This window comes from Gigantopelta aegis, chromosome 12 (assembly GCF_016097555.1).
Source record: "Gigantopelta aegis isolate Gae_Host chromosome 12, Gae_host_genome, whole genome shotgun sequence".
Classification (NCBI taxonomy): domain Eukaryota; kingdom Metazoa; phylum Mollusca; class Gastropoda; order Neomphalida; family Peltospiridae; genus Gigantopelta; species Gigantopelta aegis.
In genome coordinates, this window is record NC_054710.1 from 37108101 (window position 1) to 37122206 (window position 14106).

General features: G+C 36.4%; 1 protein-coding gene across 1 annotated transcript; it reads right to left on the bottom strand.

The window, feature by feature from the left end:
- Positions 1–399: 399 nt before the first annotated feature.
- Positions 400–10773, bottom strand: LOC121386334 (radial spoke head 1 homolog). The gene is made up of 7 exons (XM_041517202.1): positions 10612–10773; positions 9950–10074; positions 9271–9365; positions 8340–8566; positions 7805–7876; positions 6671–6878; positions 400–1799 (listed from the first exon to the last, which is right to left on the bottom strand). Exons 1-7 carry the CDS (start codon positions 10663–10665, stop codon positions 1594–1596), a joined length of 987 nt encoding a protein of 328 aa, XP_041373136.1. The 5' UTR covers positions 10666–10773; the 3' UTR covers positions 400–1593.
- Between the last annotated feature and the right edge of the window lie 3333 nt (positions 10774–14106).

Below are 14106 nucleotides of genomic sequence, written 5' to 3' on the forward strand. Positions count from 1 at the left end.
AGAGACTAGAGCACATTGATTTATTAATCATTGGCTATGGGATGTCGAACGTAATTTTGGGGTATAGTCCAAGAGAAGAAACCCTCTGCATTTTTTCATTAGTAGCAAGGGATCTTTTATATGTACTATCCCACAGACAGGATAGCACATACCACAGCCTTTGATGGTGTCAGTTGTGAGAAATGGCCCACAGACAGGGATCGACCCCAAGCTGACCGCACATCAGGGAGCACTTTACCACTGGGCTTCCAAGCAATACATGCATATCTTTGTCCTACTCCCCCCCCCCCCCCCATCCCCTCATCATATGCATATACACTAAAATGTGTAAAACTCTTCATACACTCAATGCATATGTACTTTGTGTATAATTTTCTACATGAAGAAAACAAGACTTCAAACATATATATATTTATTTATCGACTTTGTACACATTTTACAAGATTAATTTGTGGAATCAAAAGACATAACATATGAATCCTTTCCTACCCATTCTTCCCTACCTGATGCAAATATGATATATCAATACTGGAGACGCCAAGGGATTCTTGCTGACAGTAAAGTTTGGAGTTTTCCTGCTTGTTAAAAACTGACCAATCATTCACACATGAAAATGAAAAATGGAAACAATATTAAAATATCAGTCTTAGGTGGCGTCCATAAAGTATATATGCTCAGAGGGAGGTGGGTAGGACGTCATGTAGAAAAAGCATACAAGGAAGAGGAGGAATGATGGGTTTGCCGACTCAAAAATGTGCCGGCATTAATAAAATTCTTATACAGTTTCCATTTCAATATAGGTATAGAACATGTCCGCAACCTACCATACACTAAATGGTTAATCTGTAAGTTTTGATAATCATAACTACCATGCTGATTAGTATACTAAAATATCACCAATAGCATATTCAGACATCTATAGATCTATTCAGTGACAATAATGGTTCCAAATCGGTCATTTTGCATCTGTTCAACTGCTATTTTGATTGTCGACTTCTTACAATGACCTGATATTAGTCTATTATTGTGAATGTGGAGGGGTCAAGTGATTGGGGTCAGGGTAAGTATCCAAAAAGCTGTTTAGGTTTGTGGACAGATTCTATAGCAGCTCCTCTGTGTATGCACATACATAGGAGGGGGGAGGGACATGAGTAGTGATGAAATACAATATAGGTGGTAAAAAAGTCCCAGAATTGTAACACTCTTTTGTATTAAGATTATATTGTTTGTAATATAATACAAAATGTAAAAACATACAGTTTTATACTTTTCTACATGTATTATATGAAAGGTAGGCCTATTAATGAGAAGTGACAAAGTTTTGAGTTAAAAAAACTTGTACCTTCAAAAATATTACCTTTTTGGTTTTTTCTAAGCAAATGTATCTTCATAAACATCAGCATTTTGTCTTTTAAATACAACTGAAACTTCATTTGTCTTTTTTTTCTGTGGCCAACATACATTTTGCTTCAATATTTTATACATAAAATTAATTAACCTCTTTTAATATTCTTTTGGTGAGGCCAACTTCCATTTTAGTTGAATATCTTGTAAATACATAAATATGTGAATTTAAATTAAATGAGTGTTATTTTATTCTGCTTCCTGGGGTGGTTCTGGTGCCGTTTGTCCTTCATTGTCTTCTGGAACTTCCTCCTTTGTATCTTGAGCATCCTGAGCCTCATCCCCGCCCACCTGGTCGTCAGATTTCTTCCCTTCAGCATCTTCGCCTTGTTCTGTTTTGTCTGTTGATTCCGCTGATTCGGAGGTTTCTCCTGCAGGTGCTTTGGCAGCCTCCTCTGTAATTTCAAATTGAAGATTTAATCATTTATTACATCAGGGTACAGTATTTCATGTAAAAACATCACAATCTTTACATTTCGGTTAAACACATTTTTATTTATGCAAATCACCAATAAGTTATGCAGTGAACTGTTCTGAAATTAAAATGTATATAGAGAGACCTCAATATAGGCATCACCGGTCGATCCCCAATGTTAATACAAACATTAATAAATATTGTTTAAAAAAAAAAAAAATTAAACTAAAAGTTGTCAATTTAAAGATGACTGGAACTTCATTCATGCAGATGTATTCGAACCATTTTTAAGACTGATTTTTGACATTCAATAACTTTAGATTAATCTGAATAAAATTTACTCTACATAGTTCAGTTAAAAGTTTTATTTTAATTTTTTAAATATGTGTAATTCTTCAGATGGTGATACTGTAATAAAACAATCCAAATTTAAATTATGAGTTACTGTACCTAGATAAAAATCATGTGATTCGACATCTGATTAGGCTACCTTACACATTAAAATATTGTCCCTTGTTTGTGCTAATATCTCACAAAGGTCCAAGTATGCTATCCAAGTACACAACTCACATATTAAAGGTACTATTATAGTTTGTGTTTCGTTTTGTCATCATTACATTATACATTATACAACTTCTTGCTTGAATTATCAATTTTGTCAAATGTTTCTGTTTGTAGCTTGAGAACTAGAATCAACAACTTTAACAGTTTTTGAAAGAGAGAAGTTGATCTAGTGGCCCTCTATGTCACCACTACCGAGAAGTTTAATCATCACTTTAAACTAAACTATTTACATCATTTGAATCGTCTTGGTATGACCAGCGTTTATTCACCAACTGATTAACAACATGTATGAACTGAGTTTTTACTATGACAAAAGTAAAGTAAAATTGGTTTTGATTAATGATACCACAAGAGCACATTGATTAGCTTTTATTACTATGACATTGACTTTATTCACATAAACTGTAGGAAGAATGAAATACTAGTTGGTGCCATTACAGGCTTTCAAGCAAGATTTTGTGAAAAATAAGGGCTTTTTTAGGGCAAAATTCTTAAAAAATAAGGGCTATTTTTAGGACTTTTTTGACAAAAATAAGGACTGAAATTCAATAATCAATATAAAAGAAAAACATTCTGTACTCACCTCCAGGGAGAACATAAATACACAAGCTAATTACCAACTCAGAAGATCATGCCAATGGTCATCAACAGCGATATTCAGCATATCAATACAACCAGATTAAAGTAATCTGATATGGTGCAAATCCATGCTGAATATGATGCTGATAACCACCAAAATGTCTTCTGAGAAATACATTAATTCAACATATTCATTATCTGAAAGTATACTACGGCTAGATTTAATTAATTCCAACACTTATTTTATGTTGCATTTATAAAAAAAATTCAAAATTTCAAAATTTAGGATTTTCACCAAAAAATTAGGGCTTTTTAGGATTTTGAAGCTTTAATAAGGAATATTAGGGCTGCTGTCAAAAAATAAGGAAAATTAGGAAAATAAGGGCCCGCTTGCAAGCCTGCCATTAAGAACCCAATATTTACCAGTATTACATCTGATGGCCTAACCATCGACTATGAGACCTGTTAAAGAATATGTTTTAAAGAGCAGAACTCATGCTTATAAAACTTTATAAGAAACCAAAGTCAAATCTGTAGACATCACAAGCATACATGTTGTTGCCATGGTGCTAAATTCTCAGACTCTATTAAGTCTTGAGTCAAAACACTAACAGTTTTATAAGCCTGGGGTCTGGTTTGGAGAAACAATTAAAGCACTCGCCACTACAAATATATATATTTTTTTTTATATAATAATATCATCTTTTTTTTTTAAATGGGAGATATTCAAAACAAAACAAAAAAAAGTTTAGTTACATAAGTATTATTATATTATGTATTAATGTGTGACACACAAAGTAAAATTAAATATTCATTATAACAAGTATTTTGCTTTTTTAAATTTATCTACATGTATTTTATTAAACAAAACATTGCCACTATGGTATGTAGCAATTAAACTTATCTACAGAGGTTACCTATTCCATTCCAATATTTATCTACATGTATTTTATTAAACAAAACATTGCCACTATGGTATGTAGCAATTAAACTTATCTACAGAGGTTACCCATTCCATTCCAATATTTATCTACATGTATTTTATTAAACAAAACATTGCCACTATGGTATGTAGCAATTAAACTTATCTACAGAGGTTACCCATTCCATTCCAATATTTATCTACATGTATTTTATTAAACAAAACATTGCCACTATGGTATGTAGCAATTAAACTTATCTACAGAGGTTACCCATTCCATTCCAATAGTTATCTACATGTATTTTATTAAACAAAACATTGCCACTATGGTATGTAGCAATTAAACTTATCTACAGAGGTTACCCATTCCATTCCAATATTTATCTACATGTATTTTATTAAACAAAACATTGCCACTATGGTATGTAGCAATTACACTTATCTACAGAGGTTACCCATTCCATTCCAATATTTATCTACATGTATTTTATTAAACAAAACATTGCCACTATGGTATGTAGCAATTAAACTTATTTACAGAGGTTACCCATTCCATTCCAATATTTATTTACATGCTCATACACCACTAAGGTTTCAAGCATGTCCATCCCGGGCCCGCCCATCAACACAACATGACCTAACAGCATGAGTAAGTGGTCAGTATATACAGGCACAAAACAAAGACCAGGATTATTCTATAGCTGGTACAATACTAAATCAACTGGTGTGCTTCTAAGATAGAAATCATCTTTTGTTTCAAGGATAGGCTAAACTTGAATACTTTGTGCAAATTATGGAAATGACTTTGGGATGGTGATGCAACTTTTGAACTCATTGGAGTAGCCAGGATTTTAAATGGGGGGGGGGGGGGGGCATGGGAGACAATCACACTCTCTGTGAGTTGCGTTATAGGGCGACAAGAAGATATAAAAGGTGGTGTGAAAAATAAAGTGTGATGTGGGGGATGGCAGTTTGGCCCCTTCTTTGACTGCATCATTACTTGAAATTCACATAATTTGGCAATGGCAATTCAGTACAAATAATAAAGTAAATAGTCATTAATGATAGAAACCAACACAGATCAGTTTTGCGATAGCTTGCATGGCAGCCCTTCTGAATGCCACTGCATTATTTGAGGTCTGGTAACAAAAAGCAAAAATAAGAAATGGAGAGAATAATGACAATCTATACTACACGACGTATGTACCGTAAAGGAAAGGAATGTTTAACAACACCTCAGCACATTAAACTACAGCTATTTTGGGTTTAACCAGCGGCGTAGCGTGGGTTGCCAGCACCCGGGGCAAGGCAAGTATTGCGCCACCTAACCAGTGGACTGTTAGCACTCCCCGAGTCCCTTCCACCAGTCCAGAATTTTGCACCCGGGGCAACCGCCCTGGTGGCCCCGCCCACGCTATGCCATTGGGTTTAACAAATGGTTGGGGATGGGGGGATTCAGGTACCTCAAAGATAATAGATCCAATGACCCAGTGCACCTCAATCGAGTACTCTACCCACCCACCCCACAATCAATAAAAATATCCACAATACACAATATGAGATAATAGACATTTGATCAATGTAGTACTAAGTAGTACTAAGTTGACATACTCATACATCTAAAAGAGGGGAGATAACAAAGAGAACGATGTAGGACTAATACACTAGTGACACCTAGTGAGGAGAGGACAAGCACACGTGTTCAGGTAATACAACATACAGTTAATACACCGTACCTTACACCGACTAATACCCTGTGAATGAAAAAATATTATACGTTACAAAGACTAGAATGGAAGAAGAGTGCTTACTTGTTACAAAGAAATGAGAGAAATGGTTAATTGTTAGAAAGAAAAAAACAAATAGAGTATAGTTACTTGTTCGAAAGAAAAGGAGAAAAGGTTACTTGTTTGAATGAGAGAGAAGAAACAAGTCGGCATACATGGAAAAATAATTAATGTGATTAATGGCTTTGATGCATCAAGAGATTAATTGATAATTAATAACAAAAACATGACAGTGCAAAGTATCTCGCCAGCTACATAATGAAAGAGAATTTACCAATGCTGATCATTTAGTCTTGGTTTTCACAAAGTCAAGTCATTTTATTCAGGGTTTAAGATGTGTTTTCGTTCGATTGCCAAATATGAATCAAAGCTGAATTTAGCCATTATATTTCATTATTATTACAAAGATGCTAATTTGAAAATTATATTTGGAATATTTATCTTATGCTGATTTGCGAATATGACGACAGATGTCTTGACAAAATTTGTGGATTGGCTAATAATGTTTTGAGGTCCTCCCAAAACCCTGATTTTATTCTCTATTTATCTGATGTTAAGCGTGTTGTAGTGAACACAATCCTCAGCTGTTTGGACTGTTCAAACACAAGTTAATCATTATGGATTTTAGGTGAGAGAGAAGTTAAAACAGTGGTCATTATAAGTACACCACTCCACTGATATTTAAAGGGCAACTTTGATGGATGATCTCTGTCCTGTACAGACATCAGTTGTTAGTGATTAGTGAGAGAGAAGTCAGTGAAATGTCCATTACACACACACACACCATGGAGCCAAGAAACCTCACTCAAGAGTAGGAGGCAGTACTGGGGGTATGAACCCTAAACCTACCAGACTTCAGCCTGACACGTCAACCACTAAACACCTACCAAAACACAACCAGAAAAACTCTCACCCATACACCTCAAATTTCTTTTTTTTAAATGAAAAAAAAAAACCTTCACCAAAAGAAAGAAAAACAAAACTTGTAAATAAACAAACCTTCCGCTTTCTGCTGTTCTGCTAGCTGCCGTTCCTTTTCTGCTACTTCTGCCGCAGCCGCCTCTGCTGCCGCTGCTTCAGCCGCTGCTTGTGCTGCCTCTTCTTCCTCCTCTTCCTCTGTTTTCAGCTGTATGGCTTTTACAGGTCCTGCCTTCCACTTGGGTATCACAATGGGCTGCACCTCCTCTTCCTCAGCCTTATCTTCATTCTAGTAATAATATTATAACAATAACATCATCAACAACAGTCATAGAGAAACAACTATTGAATGTATTGAAAACTGTTAGATCCACATGTAATAGTGGAGCTAATTTTAATTAGATTGCAAAACAGGAGTTTCTAATACACAGATAATGTCACAATTTCTGAGAATAACTGAAGAGTTCATTTTCAAAACATGACGCAGGCCTCTAAGAAATGAACATTGGCATAACTCATTTATGACAGCAGGTTTCCACTCTAATTGTCAATGTGGTCCTAAACCATATGTCCAACATCATAACCCATTTATGGCACCAGGTTTCCTCTCATTATCAGTGTCATCTTTAACCATCTGCTGACATCATACCCTATTTATGGCAGCAGGTTTCCTCTCTCATTACCAATGCCGTCCTTAACCATATATCCAGTGTCGTAACCCATTTATGGCAGCAGGTTTCTTCTCTCATTATCAGTGTGAGCCTTAACTACATGTCCGACATCATATATTCATAATTATAATGCATTCAGTGTGTCATTAAATATATCTGTTTTTCTTTCTAGTTTACAGACACCTCCAACTGTGATTAAAAGCAAATAAATGATCAGACTCAGATGTTGCGTTAAAATTACAAAACTTGTCTTAGACTTGTATTTTTGCTGGGTAGATTTTGCAGAGCACTGTCACAATAATGAGTAAATATACCACCCAACATTTGCTAGGAATATTTGGAAATATATGTCTAGTAAAGCAACTGCATTTATTGCATTTGATGAATGACATACCTAAATAGTGATGTATAAATCATCTAAACCGCATAAACTCATTGATTAAAAATGCTGCACAAATTAAGGACGTGCACAAATTGTTTATCACGACATATATTTGATATATCCCTAGTGAAAACTCAGTGGTTTATTAAACACAGTCCTTACCAGTTCAGTTACAATGTATTCTCCATGCTGTTCACAACCAATATCAAAGACATATTTCCCTTTTCCGTCCATCTGAAAGTAAAACATGCGAGACAGTGGTTAGAGCACTTGCCTCAAGGCTTGTAAATGATAGAGAGCAAGAGACAATGTCACTTAAAATACACTAAATGTTTCTTAATAACCAACTTCACTCGAAGCTTTTGCTTTCCATTTTAAAACACAGTACAACTATTCAGATTAAGAAATTAGTGCCAACTATGCTGATGCCAGGATGACCAATATTAAATTAGATATCGCAAAAAAAAAAAATTAGTTTAAATTTACTTAACATGACAATGAAGTTGTATTGTCAGTACATGTTGTCTAGAATTGCTTCGCAAATTTAGTATTTGCTTCCAGACTGAAATGTCAGAAGCAGATATTGGTTTACATTTCACCAAATGAAATTACCGGGTAATATTAGGACTATCATTTCAGTTATATTTTACATATTCCACTGAATACTATAAATAAATATAAAATTTATACTACATACCCTGTCCTCTTTAAATGTTCCGACATATTTGTGGTTGGTGTGTATCAACTCCCCATGGCCATCGCGTTTCCCGTTCACCCACGTTCCGACGTATTTCGTTCCTGTTTCAGCGTAGGTGTAACAGCCCTGGCCGTGCCGCACATGGTTCGCCCACTCCCCTTCGTATGTGTCGTTATTTACATAGTAATACTTTCCAAAACCACACCTCTGATCTTCAACCCAACTACCTGAAATGAAACAAATAAAAATTAAATCAATACTTGCAAAGTGTAATGATTTCATATATTACAAGATTAAAAATATTATTTGCAGGGCTTATTTTTCACCAAGCATCAGAGATTACAATTCCTGAAATAATCTGTAATTGAAAATTACAAGAATTTAATAAGATTCCCGCCGCCTTGTCTTACATCAAGTGTCCACGTAATATCTATTATTGGAAATATATTTCCATGACCAGATACTAATTAAATTATTTATTCATTATCAAATTGTATGACCCATAGCACCTCAGGAGAGAAAGAAAGAAAGAAATGGTTTATTTAACGACGCACTCAACACATTTTATTGACAGTTATACGGCATCAGACATATGGTTAAGGACCAGACAGATATTGAGAAAGGAAACCCGCTGTCGCCATTTCATGGGCTACTCTTTTCGATTAGCAGCAAGGGATCTTTTATATGCACCATCCCATAGACAGGCTAGCACATACCACGGTCTTTGATATACCAGTCATGGTGCACTGGCTGGAGCGAGAAATAGCCCAATGGGCCCACTGACAGGGATCAATCCTAAACCGACAATGTATCAAGCGAGCGCTTTACCACTGGGCTACGTCTAATCCCCCTCAGGAGAGTGCGCTATCAATGAGCTACATCCTACCCACTGATACATCAGGTTAATGTTTGAAAATAAAATATAGCTTACCTTCATACTTCGAACCATCTGGGTAGATAAATGTTCCCTGACCATGCTTCTTATTTTTGGCATATTCACCAATATATCTGGCTCCATTTTTAAACCTGGGAAAAAAAAGTATTAACAAGTTGTAGTAATTTTTATTTCACTCTTGTTGAAGGGAAAGGAAGTAAGTCAGGTTTGCTTGACAACACCTTAACACTTCTTTAAATTATTAAAGTTATTTGGTGTCTAACATACAGTTATTTTGATACTTAATCTACTAGAGAATATGTGAAAAATCCTGCTAAAAATATAAAGTTTGGTTTCACTAGCCTTTATGGCTAAAAAAAAAATAATTAACCATTATAATTATCTACCATGGGGAACAATTATTATTCTTGATAAAGACTCCATGGCTAATGGATTTTATAAAAATTCTAGAAGCCCTGGTGATATAAATTATGATTGATTATGGGTAATAAATAGGATATTAAACTTGCTACCATTTCAAATCATGTTTATGTCCCTTATGAAATAATTTTCATTGTCACTCGCTATTAAAGCTTGTGACAATTGAAAATTATTTCACTACGAACATAAATATGATACAACATAAAAGCTTGTTTAATATCCTTTAACTCTGATAAATGGGGATGGGTAGGAGTAAGATCTGTTTGGAATGTAAATGTGAAAGTGTGACTTATACCTGTAAACTCCCTGTCCATGTCGTTTTCCATTTTCATAAAGACCCTCGTACGTGTCACCATTTGGAAGTGTTGCCTTGCCATGTCCGTGTCTCTCCTCACGCTCGTTCCGTCCACCTTCATATTCCTGAGGTAAATACAATTTAAAACATCTGAAATGTGTCGATAGTTTCTTATATGACATTAAATAATAGGTAATCGTGCAACAGTTCCTCCCATTCACCCTTAACTAAGGTTTGCTGTTGTTTTTGTTTTGCTTGTCGTTGAATTTAAAAAAAAATATTCTAGGAATATAGGTTTAGGGTTAGGTTTCATTAAAAAATACCAACATAATGTTCATATTTCCTAATCTAATATCACTATACAAATATTCAAAACCTGGGGGTTGGGGGAGGGGCGTGATAGGTGGAACTCTTTCTGGCATTCATTCTCAAACTATTTGCTTACAAATTGAAATGCACATTATTTCCTGTATTTTAGATATCGCTACACAAGTTTAAAATGTTGAATACTCGAAGACGATCGGGAAAGATATGTCTCCGCCGCGTCTCCTTGGTGTCAAATTGATTTCCGTATCAACGTAGGGTGTGAAAACAGTTAAATACATATCGATAACATGTCAAAGCCAGACAACACACATGATAGATCAATAAATAACACTCACACCCAAGTATGGGCCCTGCTCCTCTTCCATCTCTTCAGAACCGATATCAGACATGATGACACGAAAGTTGTAATCAACCAAATGTACAGTAAAACAGCGAAATAAGAAATAGAATATTTACGAATGAAAAGCGGCAGCAACGGTTGCTATGCAACTACTTCGCCACCTGTGATTAATATCCGGGGAGATAACTCTATATTACGAAAATAATTTAAGGCCAACTCTTAAAGGAGCTATCTCAAAATTGCCTAATGAGCAAAAGTAGTTATTGATTTTCTTATGAAATGTAAAGATTATGAGTTAAATTAGACGCGTACAAAATATTTTATGCAATTAATTTCATTTGCAACTATTTATAAATTTATATAAGGCCGACTCGCATGCAGTTTGAATAGTCTTCAATAGAACTGTATCTCCATACTGACAAAGAACTAGCTTCTATTTAATGAATACATGATGAAGATTTTCTATGTACTATATATATATTTTTGGACCAATGATTATTGAGAAAACCACGGTATAATCCAAGTTTTCATATTACAATTTTGATATTCTTTCAGTGAATTGTGCAACTGCTGTATGTTGCATCGATTAATTAGTACTTATTGATCACAAATACATATATATGTAAAACAAATGTAAAAAGGGGGGTAGAGGGCGAAATATAACACTTGTAACTTTATTGATGTACCTTCTTCTTCTTTTCGTTCGCTTGTTGACTATACGTCGAGGCCAGCAGTGACTATGAACGATACTGTTCTCTGTAGATCACTTCTTGTGTCGTACAGCTTCTTCTGGAGAATTGTTGTAGTTGTCCAGGTAGTCTCCCTCAGCTGCTGTAGGTTTATGCAGTCTTGGATGACATGTTCGGTCGTCTGTTCTGCTTCTCCACAGGAGCACATGGAAGGAGGTACCAGCCGGAACCTCTTATATGCTGGTTCAGCCTGTTGTGTCCAGTCCTTAGTCGGAAAATTATTACCTGTTCCTGACGGGACAGCAGGTAATAGTCACTGGTTTGTTTGGGGGGTCTATAGAGAGATTTAATATGGGATTTTATCTCTTCGTATGCCACCCAGTTACCCTCCTGTTCTTTAGCAGCACCCAGTTTTGCCAGTCTGTCTGCATTTTCGTTTCCTCGTATGCCACAGTGAGCAGGGATCCATTGTAACACGACTTGGTTGACACTGCTGGTAGGATGTAGGACTTCTGAAAGTCTGTCAAGCCTGTTGTTTTCAAGAGCCGGGGGGCAGAGAGGGCATCAGTCAGGAAGACGACATGTGAGCTGCTCTCCTCTCTGGTGCTGATGATGTGGGCAGCATGAATGAGAGCCTTAACCTCCGCAGCATAGTTTGTACAGTGTTTCCCTGTAGGAAAATGTGCCTCCTCTCGGCAGCCACTAGGGTCCATATTGTATATTCCAGCCCCTCTGTTTTCCACTGCATTTGTTGCAGATCCATCAGTATATACAGGGGCGTAGCTTAGTGGGGTTTCCAATTGTGGTTTCCAGGTCTGTCTGTTGTCAAAAGTGACCCCCAGGTATGTATGTTGGTCCTCGTACTGGATAGGTGTGTTATCAAGTTTGAGGTTGCCTGGTTCCTACTTTGTGGAGAGTGACTTGTCTTTGTTAACTGTCATGCACCAGTCTCGAGTCCAAGATGTAACATTGTCAAGGGCAACCTGCATGCGATATGTTGCTCTTCTTGCATACCCCTCCGAGCACCACAAAACTAGGTCATCCCTTTGGGTAGTTGTGTGACCAGGTCATTGATGGAAATAATGAAGAGAGTAGGTGACAGTACTCCACCCTGTGGTACTCTATGGCGTATGAGTACTTTCTTGCTGTGTTAACCATCTATCATGACTCTCGCCCTTTAGTTGTGAAGATAAGACTTGGTCCACCTGTACATGTTACCACATATACCTGTTTTTGGCTTTTTGGGGGGTTTTGCTAGCAGGTCATCTTTCCAGACCTTGTCAAAGGCCTTTTGCAGATCAATGAAAGAAGCAAGAACAACCTTCTGTGCTTGAAAAGCATCTTCGATTACTTGTGATGGGTCAGTAGCTGCTTGCCTTTTGTTTGTTTTAACGGGGCGGGACGTAGCCCAGGTACAGCGCTCGCTCGATGTGCGGTCGGTCTGGGATCGATCCCCGTCGGTGGGCCCATCACCACGACTGGTATATTAAAGGCCGTGGTATGTACTACCTCGTCTGTGGGATGGTGCATATAAAAGATCCCTTGCTGCTAATCGAAAAGAGTAGCCCATTATCTGTGTGGTCCTTAACCATATGTTTGACGCCATATAACTGTAAATAAAATGTGTTGAGTACGTCGTTAAATAAAGCATATCTTTCTTTCTTTCTTTTTACCTTTTTTCAGTATGGGTATCATCACCGCCTCTTTCCAGATTTGTGACACCTTGCCTTCAGACCAGCTTAGGTTGAAAATTTCCAACAGTTTGGATCGCGCAGTATTGCTTAGATGTTTCAGCATTTCATTAGTAATACAATCCAGTCCTGGAGATTTCTTCTCTGTTTTTTTTAGATGTTTGAGGGCATTTTCATTTTCTGGTAGAGTTATACTATTCATCATGGAATCTTGCGGGGTAGCTCTACTTGCTGTTTGTTTTTGTTCCCTTCGTGCTCTTTCATGTACCATGATTTTTTTAATTAATTAATTCATAGATTCGTTCGTTTGTTCGTTCGTTCGTGCATTCATTCATCCATCCATCTACCCATCCATTAATCAGTGTGTTTGTTTATTTGTTTATTGCCTTTGTTCATCAGAAACATTTACACGACTTTGAAAACAATTTAATAATACCTTCAATTTATTATAGCATACTAGCTATATATACTGCTGCAAATATGAATTAACACACCAGAAATAGTTTTTAAAAGGCTCCCTCTAAGTATAAAAATGTGTTTATAAGATGAAGCATTTGCTGACATTGAATGTATATATATTAAGTTTATATTCTCCAGTTAATGAGGCCAATAAAAATGTGTGCTTCCGGAAAAGTGCCGAATTTGTTTTTATTAAGGGTAGGTCGGCTTTTTCTTTTATAATTTTACTACATACAGACCTACGATTTAAAATCAAATGTTTTCTTACACACCCGTTGAGAACATCATTCGTTATTTATGATAACACATACTTGTTAACACATGTACGTGTGTTAACAATTTCAAGACATACGACTGGCTGCTCATAGGTGATGACCAGGTCACCAATGCCATATATCCAATCAAAAACAACACGAGGGAAATCGATTACCATGTGACGTTATTATTAGTACCAATTTAGAATCTTTTATATACACCATCCCACAGACAGGCTAGCACATACCACGGCCTTTGATATACATGTACTAGTTGTGGTGCACTGTCACTGGCTTGTGCTCTGGCTGGAACGAGAAATACCCCAATAGGTCCACCGATGGGGCTCAATCCAAGGCCGACCGCGCATCAGGCGAGCGCTTTTACCAGTGGGCCCCC

What these genes read in the sequence shown, in the direction of transcription:
- LOC121386334 (XM_041517202.1), bottom strand. Translation starts at nt 10,665, where the DNA reads ATGTCTGATATCGGTTCTGAAGAGATGGAAGAGGAGCAGGGCCCATAC. An exon ending in AGCAGGGCCCATACTTGGGT is followed by an intron (nt 10,075 to 10,611) that starts GTGAGTGTTATT and finishes TATTTACCTCAG; the next exon opens with GAATATGAAGGTGGACGGAA. An exon ending in AGATGGTTCGAAGTATGAAG is followed by an intron (nt 8,567 to 9,270) that starts GTAAGCTATATT and finishes GTTTCATTTCAG; the next exon opens with GTAGTTGGGTTGAAGATCAG.